The sequence below is a fragment of the Argopecten irradians genome, chromosome 12, assembly GCF_041381155.1.
Source record: "Argopecten irradians isolate NY chromosome 12, Ai_NY, whole genome shotgun sequence".
NCBI classification, from domain to species: domain Eukaryota; kingdom Metazoa; phylum Mollusca; class Bivalvia; order Pectinida; family Pectinidae; genus Argopecten; species Argopecten irradians.
The window spans coordinates 42,259,520-42,270,804 of record NC_091145.1 but is presented as its reverse complement, the minus strand read 5'-3'; the positions used below and the strand labels follow the sequence as shown (position 1 = coordinate 42,270,804).

Below are 11,285 nucleotides of genomic sequence, written 5' to 3'. Positions count from 1 at the left end.
TGCGATCCATAAGCGAGTATCCCGTGCTTTCTCTGTTTCTTGGAAACAATATGATTTATGTTATATGTTTCCTCCTTTCAGCCTCACACCACATCTTACAGAAGTTTAAGTCAGGAGGATGCAGACGGGGTGATTGTAGTACCCCGCGTCATGGACAACCCAATGTTGGATCCCCAAGCTACTTTCCTGTTAGACAAGCTCACCAGTAATGATGTATCAGCGAAAAAGACACTCTACAAATGCCACTTCTCAGACAGAAACTCATGATGTTATGGAAAAAAACTAAATCTCCAGATTTGTCCGTATATCAGGCAAGATCTCAAAAGTAAAGAATTCAGAGGACGCTCCAGAGTCATCTTGGATTTCTTGGAGAACCTGTACAAAACAACAATACAATGTCTACATACAAAAAATGACACTGTTTTGTGATAAACGGAAGATTAATCCAGATGTTACCCAACTGTAGCTCTAGTGGTTGGATACCTGTATATCCTGTACAAAGGTGGACTAGGATACAGTGCCGAATAATCCAGCAAGATCGCATAGCGGGCTGTAATTCTTAACTTTACCTGTAATGTTATGATTGGAACCACATCCACTGATTTGTCGTTTTTATCAAAGGTGTTTTTCAACGGAAACCAGCTATACCTAGGTAAGCAGTTACCTGGGATTTAAAATTGTACTTAATACCTTAAATCATTATTGGACCTGTGGAAAAAGTGACTTTGAAAACAAGTTACCTACAAATTAGTGACTCCTTGTGGCATCTTGTGACATGGACAGAGTATTGTCAAACACATTGCACTATTGAATTTGGATAACATGCATAAAACACCATCTGGGATAGTTTTTTCATATACCAGACAAAATCAAACAAACACGACCAGGATATGTTAACCCAACTGTTGTCTTGCCAAAGTTCAGTGGAAACCGGAAACTTTGTGTGGTGAAAACCATGGAACATTACCTGCATCTCACTGAAAGTCTTCGTAGTGATCAGACACGTGAACTGTTTATAACACACTGCAAGCCACATGGTGCTGCATCTAAAGCTACAATTTCTCGGTGGGTAAAGGAAACTTTACAAAAGTCAGGGATTGACACTACAATTTTCAAAGCCCACAGTACACGGGCAGCATCTACTAGTGCGGCGATGAGAGGATGAAATGTTCCTTTGGAGACAATTTTGAAAACAGCAGGATGGAACAAAGACTGTGTATTTCGCAAGTTCTATCAGAAACCAATTTTATGTGACAACAGTAGTAGTGAAGTTTGTGTTTAACGTGTTTTATCTGAGAAGTTAATGCAAACCTGCTGGTGGAGCAAACTTAGTTTGGAGTGAAACTGGACACATATACATAATAAAGTATGTCTTACACTGTGGACAAGTTCGCTACATCATGCATGTACCGGTACATGCTTATTCAGTGTCTGTTTTACAAAGTAAATATGTTTTTGAGTTTAATAGAACATTTAACTTTAGTTTCTTGTTGGTTATTTGTTGAATCATAATTAATATATAGAACTATTTGTACTAGTTTTCATAGCTCATTGCACTTTAAAATCTCATGTGGATCCCTGTATTGACCACGTGACGAGGTAGAATTGAAAAGATTAAACGAGTACTTACCTGGAAGTTGAAGTTTGATTGGAATTCTACCGAGTCACAGGGAGTCAATCAAGGATCAAAATGCCCTCCGCCTTTATCTTCCCTCCCTATTTTGGGTGTTACTATCTTTATATGTAACTCCGACTTTTGGTTGGTGTATGCTTTAGCATATTTACATTTGCATTTTTATGCTTGGCTTAATGTGCGAGTCTGGCATGTCGCTATGCTTTGAATACTGATGCTAACTTCATGAAACAGATTGACGCGAGACTTACGCATATTGAAGTGCAGGTGAACAAAATAGATAAAGTTCATAGTGCTCTGCTAGCACTAACGATCAGAGTTAGTGAGATAGAGAATAATCAGAAAAAACTAGCTTCAGATACGCAAGAGTTGGAGCAAAGCACCAGGGTAATGAGTGATTTGTTTGACAGTATGAAAGTTACCACAGAGACACACGAAACCAAGATCAAGGAAATTAAAAAACAGTGCTATAGCGATCAAGTAAATACGTCTGTCGCTTTAGAGAAAGTATGTAAAGAGAGAAATGAACTACAATCCATGCTAACAGATTTACAGTGTCGATCTATGAAATCTAACCTCGTCTTCTTAGGTCTTAATGAAGTACCCCGTGAGGACACAGAGGGAGTTGTGAGATCATTTTTATACAACGAACTCGGTATCACAGAGAACATTGATTTTGGCAACGTCCATAGATTCGGGAAGAGGAAGTCAGGAAGGCCGCGTCCTATTGTTGCTAGGTTCATCTACCAACGCCAGCACGGGCTGGTTCTATCACTGACCCACAAGCTGCACGGGTCGCGTTATAGTATAAATGAGCAGTTCCCTGCCGTTGTCGAGGATGTCAGGAGGAAGCTTTACCCAGTCGCCAAACGACTCCGTAGAGAGCGCCATAGGGTAAAATTTATCCGGGACAGAATGTATGTTGACGGTGTTCTTTACACGGGGCCTGAGGCTTCCGCACCTCAACCGGTTCAACAAACGAGCCAAGTGTTTCATGATTCTGAAACCTTACAGCATAATAGGCGACGACCTAAGAAACGTACACGCCCTCCATCTACGCCTACGTCGTTATCGGGAGGTCCAGTCAGAGGTATTACAACCGATAACAAGTTCCAGCCCCTAGACCTTACGTCTCGCGATGCGACAGCGGTGTCTGGACCATCAGACCCGTCTGACAATACCGGAAGATCTCAGAGAGATAGCGATGATGTCACACCACAACAGCACGCTACTACGTCATCTATGCAAAGCTCGGATCCTGAACTTGACGAAACCCACGTTAAACAAGTATAGAGGTTACAGGAGGGTAATACCTCATTAACTATATGTAGCTGGAATGTCCAGCGCAATTTAAGACTTAAGCTGGAAAATACAGACTTTTGTAATGTATTTAACAAAACAGATATTGTGTTTTTGTCAGAATGTTGGTTAGATAATGACTCCAACCTTGTAATAGATGGTTTTGAATTTTGTAAGCCAGTCATTAGAGCAAAGTGTAAAGGTGGAGGTATCGTTTGCTTACTCAAAGCATGGCTTTGTCCGTTCGTGTCAGTAGAAATGATAGAATTAGATAGTATTATGTGGATCAGAATAGATGGCTCTCTCTTTGATGATAAGAAAGATGTTTATGTGGCTTTTACCTATATTCCACCAGAGAGATCTATTTTCTATGGTTCCTATGATGAAGATATATTCCAGGTGTTAGAGAATGGGGTTGGTCATTATAGTGAGAAAGGTCATGTTTTTGTTATTGGTGACCTGAACAGTCGGACTGGAGTAGAACCAGATTTTATAACATTCGACAATATGTATATGCACAATAACATAGATAGTTTAAACGACGGCTTTATATCTTATAACGTAGAACAGACTGTCCCTGAACGTAAATCCGAAGATATACGACTTAATACGTTTGGACGTAGTCTTATTGAACTATGTAAATCTACCGGTTTAAAGATTGTCAATGGTCGTTTATCTGGAGATAGAAATGGTAAGATCACGTTTTATAATACACATGGTACAAGTGTAATTGACTATGTGCTTGCTGATATAATGGCTTTGTCAAATGTTACCAGTTTTAGTGTAGGCTGCTTTAATGAATTCTCAGATCATGCACCTATATATGCTACCCTGAATTGTCAAAAGACAATAAGTGATAAATGTAATTGTTGCTCAGATGATATTAAGCATCCTGTCATGAATGTAGTCTGGTCTCATGAGGCCAAAGAGAATGAACGTATTTTAGAAAACATGCATCTAATTGAGAGATCTGTAGATCAGCTAAGTAATACTAAGGAAAGTATCGACGATTGTTTGGATAATTTTGTTAAATGTACACGTTCTTTGTTTGATCAGTTTTGCTTACGTCGACGAGAAATAGTAAACTGTACTTGTTCTTGTCATTGTTTAAAGTCTACTAAGAAAGTACCTGATAAACCATGGTTTGATGATAATTGTAGGCGGTTATACTCTAATTATAAATCTGCTCTGACTATTTTTAATAGAGACAGATCATTCACTAACAGGATAGGTCTATCGGAGGCTAAAAAATGTTATAAGTCATTTGAAGCGAAGACTAAGCGTTCTTATATGAGAATGCAAGGTAACATGATGGATTTACTAAAGCGCAATAACCCTAAGGAATTTTATAAAACCTTTGCAAAGCGGAATGTCAGTAGTGTTGGAGATATAACATTAGATGAGTTTTTTCTTCATTTCAAGAGTCTTGCTGGAGATCATATCACGTCTGACACTGATAGTAGCTTGGATGGTAAAAATCTCGATAATGTTTTTCCTGAATTAGACGTGGATTTTGAATTAGATGAAGTTATTCAGGCAATTAAAGGTCTGTCTAGAAATAAGTCGGCTGGTACCGATATGATACTAAATGAGTACATGATTGAATATAAAACCATTTTTGCACCTGTTCTGTTAAAATTGTTTAATAGTATTATGGAAGTCGGATATTTTCCCGATTCCTGGGCTCAAGGTATAATTATTCCTGTATATAAAAAAGGTGATAAGAACAATGTAAATAACTATAGAGGTATTACATTGATTAGTCATGTAGCAAAGTTATTTACCAGTCTTTTGAACAAAAGGCTGTTAAAATGGAGCGAATCTGTATCTGCTGTTACAGATGCGCAATTTGGTTTTAAACCCGGTTTCGGTACTCGTGATGCTATATTTGCATTAAGTAGTCTAATTACTAATACTTTACAACAAAATAAAAAGCTTTATTGTGTATTTGTCGATTACAGTAAAGCATTTGATAGCATTGTACATAATAAGCTTTGGCTTAAACTATGGCGATGTGGAATTAGGGGTAGATTGTTGAAAGTGATTATATCAATTTATGATAATGTAAAATCATGTACAAAATTAAGTGGAAAACTATCTGCAATGTTCGATTTACATGTCGGACTCTTACAAGGGGAATCTTTGTCTCCGATACTTTATTCTCTTTTTGTTAATGATATAGAAAGTGAATTGATAAACTCCAACTGTCAAAGCTATCAACTGCAACTTTTAAATTTGTTCATACTTATGTATGCTGACGATATGTGACGTTTACCGGGTCCGATCCAGTCACAATTAACTGATGATCTATAGTGTCTATATTATGTACTGTTCCTATCAAATTACTCAGTGCAAATATATACAAATAATACACAGCTGATCTAGCTGTGATTCTATCTATCCCTAAATATTATGATTTACAATATCAATCCTACTGATCACTCAGTGCCTCTGAGTGATCATGATAACTTAACTTCAAAATATACAAACAGCATAAATCATACAGGTCAGAATAATTATTAAATGATTAGCAACAACTACTGAATTATCTATAAGCCTATGCGAGTAGTCTCCCCTACCTCGGGTGATTCGATAATCCCTACTCGTACATATATAACCAGACTACGATAAAATCAATGTTATATTATCTATTAAGAACCTTTCCCTAAGGCCTAACACTACCGAGCTACCGAGTACTCAAAATCACTGTGCACTCACAGTACTCACTGCTACTGAGCACTCACGTTTACCGAGCACTCTCAGAGTAATCACTCCAGCAATGATTCACACACAATCATTACATATTACCTAGTACTCACAGAGTAATCACTAGTACTCTCAATGATTCATGTAAACGTAATCATTCAACGAGCAATCCCAAGGCTCAGTTTACAACTTACTCTCCAGAGTATATAACGCGGAGGAGGAAAGCCTTATTCAGGCACGTCAATCTCCGATCTCAACTCTACCGTAAGTTATTATCAACTGACGTATATAGGCAAGCCTTGTTCAGGCACATCTATATTTACCTTGTATTTACTTAGGTGCTTTCACTTCAGCAGCTCGTCCAACACTAAGAAAAATCTCGTTGAGTGAGTGAAGAGTTTTACGTACCGTGACGCTAAATATAACGTTTCGGGGCACGAGCAAAAAAAATCTCGTTGAAAACCGCGGCTTTATATACTGCCGGGCAACGACATTAGCGCCATCTATTTACAATAATCCTAGGCTCTAGAACGCTTAACTCACATATAGCTTAACATTACAAGCGTCTACTTGACGGCGAAACTAACAGACAAAATAGAGCAGACAGCGATTCCGGATAGCATGGTAATACAACCGTATTTCATCACAGATACAGTTTTGTTTACTGAAGATGCTACTGACCTGCAAAACATGTTAGATTGTCTGCAAAATTATGCAAATAAATGGAGTTTATCTGTTAATATAGATAAAACCAAAATAGTTGTTTTTAGAAAAAGTAAACGTCTACAGGCTAATGAGTACTGGACCTTTCAAGGAAGGGCTATAGATATTGTTGATAATTTTTGTTACTTGGGGCTAGTTTTCAATTATAATGGGAGATTTACTCTAGCGCTTAATACTTTAGCATCACAAGGAAGAAAGTCATACTATCTCCTTAATAGTAGAATGAAAAAATACATGCTTAATGTTGAAACAAAATTATCCTTATTTGATACTTATGTTTCATGTGTGCTTAATTACTGTTGCGAGGTATGGGGCTCGCACCCAGCACCTAAGATTGAATCTGTACATCTTTTATTCCTGAAGAGTCTATTGAATGTGAAAAAAACAGTCAATAGTTCTACGGTGTATTTTGAGACTGGAAGGTTTACTTTACATATACAGCGTAAAATAATGGTGATGAAATATTGGTTAAAGCTATTAAGAACAGATAACTGTATTTTAAAGTCATGCTATAATGCTCTATTTGAGCTCATTATGAAAAAGCCTAATTATAAATTAAATTGGTTGTATGATGTAAAAAATGATTTAGGCAGATGTGGTTTCAACAATATTTGGATTGCTCAGAATGTAGATAATGAAAAACACTTTTTGGAATTGTATTCACAGCGCTTGCATGATATATTTATTCAGGAACTGCGTTGCGCATTTGACGTGTCTCCTAAATGTGAAATTTATAAACATCTTGTTGATAACTTTGAAATTCAATTTTATTTAAAGAAGCCTTTGAATTCTAAAACTAAACAAATATTGAGTAAATATCGCATGCAAGCCCACTCTCTGCAAATTGAAGCTGGCCGTTATAACGCCGTTCCCAGAGGCGATAGACTTTGTACTGTTTGTGACAAAAATGATGTAGAAGATGAAATGCATTTTGTATTACTATGTCCTGCTTATTCTGAGTTACGTAAAAAGTTTATAAAAACTTATTACCACAAACACCCAAGTGTATATAAATTAATTATGTTATTTTCATCTAAAAATGTAAAGAGCTTAAATCTGTTGGGGAAATATTTGATCCAGGCAACAGAAAAAAGGAAAATTATCATTAATCAGCAGTAGTATATATATCATACTCATGTATTAATCATTTTGTTTAATTTGGTATGAAGTATATCGGAATTATCCTCCGCCATCTTGAAACATAACAACGATCATTGTATTATGTATTTGTGTATTGGTTAAACCTATATGCTGTATTGCATTTGGAAAATAAAAAACTTGAAACTTGAAAAACTTGATGGGCACGGTGATAAATTTATTTTGCCGAGTAAAAAGTTCAAAGAACTAGTATTGTTCATACTCAAAGATGTAATCGCACTAAAAACAGTGATCGTGTAGGCTTTTGTGTGATTGCATTTGTAAGGGGTGTATCTCTGAACGCCAACATTTTTGATTTAGCTGTAGGGTAGTTTGTTGTGACAGTGGTTATAGTCTTTTTCCTAAAGGCAGACCCAATGCCACAGGTAAATTTACCTATAAAAGTTACCTGTATTGATACTTATCTAAGTGTATATTGATTAATTTTCATTTCAATAAGTGTTCATATTTAATATCAGATACATATATACATAATATATGTTTCTGTTAATATCTATGAAAATATAACAATAGAATCTATGAATGAAATTAAATTAAATTCACAATGATTTTATTTCAAGAATTTTAAAGATTTCCTTGATATATCTAAAATCTCCGGTATAAATCTCATTAGATTTTCAATAGATTGATACTAAAATCAAGCAAAATTCTTTGAAACTTATTTCACATGGAAGTAACTTTACCATTCAGTAATATCAAAGAAAAAATCCAAAAAGGAATTATCCAATTTCAACTTAGTGTAACACCAATTTGATTAAAAGTTTGAAATAATATAAGCCTTTTGCCTGTTGAAACGTGATATATTTCCACAAGGTCTTCCATTTATGTCTGTTAAGTGACCTTATATACATATATAGTACATGTACATGTAACATCTGCGTAAATAACCTACCAAAGAGTAAGTGAATTTATGTCAAATATGATTTCCAAATTTTACTTGTACTTGACTGACCTTTTTAAGTTAACAGAACATACAATATATTTTGAAAGTTGCATTAGGATGCATCATTTATCATAATTATATAATTTTCCTGCTTTCTTATCCTAAGATGGTATTTCTAGATCAGCGTGATGTTACATTATAATGTAAATGTACATGTTCATTTGTATATCATTATAGCAAAAGAGCACCCAATAATTAAACTGTTGTCCGTTAACAGCGCAGTAAAATTATATATTTTTGTGCATGTTAGAAATAACATATAAATTTCTTTCCTATGGTTGAATTTCGGTCAAACATTGTTACTAGATACAAATTGGTATATGTACTACAATCTTTAAACAGAAAAAATTAGAAAACTGTTAATTTGGTATTCTGAGTATAAAAGTTTGCAACATTTTGAGAATTACAAGACCTTCAACATATGGACTTGAAATAATTTTGCCAGTATTGCAACATTAACATCTATAATGTGTATTAAAATGAATATAGTTAAGACCCTAAGTAACAGTCTTCAATCTCATTTCATTTAGTATTTTTACATTATTAAGTGACTTCTAAAAATATTTTGTATCAAAAATACATATAGAGCATTAAACCCCAATGATATATTATTACCAGTGTTTATAAAACATCATATATATGTGTGTTTGTGTCGGCTTCAATAGATTACCAACTTAAACTATAATCAACAGGTCAAAATTTCCGACAATATTAATTTAAACTTTTGTGATATTGTTTTTCTCCACTCATTTTCTAACCAAATACTTCACGGTGTACGTCTATGCGATAAGAGAAATCATGCGCAACTATGCACGGTCACAAGAAATGAAAGTTGGCTAAGAATGTAGCCCTACTGGAACTCCTATGTCAAAACAGAATACTGTTACATTAGAATATACACTGATCAAGAAACCTGTTTTTCTGATAAAATTGAGATATGATTTGTAAAAAAATATTTCACCTGGAACTCAAAATGCATCGTTCTTAATAATCCACATGTAGCTCCATATTAATTCTTAGCATATTAAAGCACTGATTATCTTTAATTAATAATTTACGTTGTATATAATACGGAATATATTGACGGAATTTTTATCCAAAAACCCACCAATGTTACCTATGATACTGATTGAAATACAGGTAAATCTCAAGTGACTTTACAGGTGAAAATAAAGACAGCTTATATGAAACAGTATATAATTGCCTTCCTATTGTTTCCTAAAACAACACCTACCTGTTGTTGATAAATATGTTGGCGTTAAGAGAACACCCCTTTGTAAGACTGTGCCAGGTGGTAGAGATTAGTTCCGCTCGAGTGATCACACAATGCAAGTGAGAATCGGGAGTATGTTTATGTAAGTTTTAATTACTAATCTCTGATGATTGTTGATAAAATATAACTCAGGATAATTGCTAAACATTTAACCGTTTTCTCCACGTTTGTTGTAGATTGAAACAGCTTTTTAAGTGCCGTTCTACGGAAGAATTATGAAAAAGAAATCGGCATTTTCATCGATCTACAAATGAAGTAGTCCAAAAAAATCTCACTTCGAGTTATACGAACATTTTATGTATGATTTTTGTCATTCGGACCAAAAATACTTCGTTCATTACGTAGTTTACTGAATACGTTATATATATTATCAGAACGTCAAGCTCCTGTGGGCCTACATGTGATGAAAGTGGCTAAAATGTTTTTAGTGACAACCTCTATACGTGCTTTAATATGTATATATAATCTGATAATGTATACATGTGCTTATAAAATTATCGATAATTATGGATGTGGTAAATATTCATACCTTATTAACTGCCGTAAGTTGGAAGATTACGCCAGCTTGGACATTTAGAAAATGTTCATCGTCTCTCACGCGCTATTTGATCAGTTTAAAAGGTTTATCCTAAATTTTCTTAGAGTTGTCTTTCTTCCATTGTGGATTTACACGTACATGTGGCATAACGCAGCCGTGATAAACAAATCTCCATTTCGTCCTGAGATTTATTTGCTCCCGAACTAATATGATTCAAATTACAAAAATCATTATTGTAAAAATTTTGATGTTTGAGGTGAAACATTGATTTCATTTTTCCGTTGCGGGATAATTGTCACTAATAGGTACAAAACGCGTGGGGCGAAGCGAAGCATTTTCGGGACGAAACGTCTTCATGCATTGTTAACAACATTTTCGGGACGGAAAGTCGAGATACATTGTAAACAATTCAAGTGAAAATTTTCCAACCTAAGATCATTTGGATAGTGTATATGGTAAGGATATGAAAGCAGTTATCTACTTCTCCTATTTCAACATTACAGATACGCTTATTTCAGTAACTTTCATATTCAAAATTTGCTATTTAAAATTCCCGGTAAAATCAAAGTTGTTGAATACACTGCCGTTAGGAGCGCTAGTATCTGCGAGCAAGTTCTAAGCCAATCATATTGAGGAAATTGACTGAAAGAGAATTTTGCAACCACGATCACAATGGCGAGGTGATCCTCGCCAAAAATTGGGTTTCTAAGGCTAGCGTTCTGGATGGATCACCACCACAACATTATCTTTGGAATCAGCCCATGTTCATGTGTCTCCTGGGTACTGGTTGTAACAGGTTCCATGTCACTCTTGGGACATCACAGCTCATACAGCATGTAGTTTCTTGCCTCAGTGTTCAGCTTAAATCCCCCGTGTGGACGTCTGGATTTCCAAAAGTTGAAGTTGACCATTTCTTCACGTCACCAAAAGTTTCTGTTGTCTACCACCAAACTTTACATTGCTTGGTATGACCATGTAGACACTTCGCTATTAATGCGAAGTTTTCACCAAC

General features: G+C 35.3%; 2 protein-coding genes across 2 annotated transcripts; both read left to right on the top strand.

Moving 5' to 3' along the window:
• The first annotated feature begins 1,858 nt into the window (after positions 1–1,858).
• On the top strand, positions 1,859–2,926 carry LOC138305119 (uncharacterized). Its single transcript, XM_069245519.1, has one exon. It carries the CDS (start codon positions 1,859–1,861, stop codon positions 2,924–2,926), a length of 1,068 nt encoding a protein of 355 aa, XP_069101620.1.
• Positions 2,927–6,063: 3,137 nt separating this feature from the next.
• On the top strand, positions 6,064–7,645 carry LOC138335900 (uncharacterized). Its single transcript, XM_069285083.1, has one exon. The coding sequence runs from the start codon at positions 6,260–6,262 to the stop codon at positions 7,478–7,480; it is 1,221 nt and encodes a 406-aa protein (XP_069141184.1). The 5' UTR covers positions 6,064–6,259; the 3' UTR covers positions 7,481–7,645.
• The last annotated feature ends 3,640 nt before the right edge of the window (positions 7,646–11,285 follow it).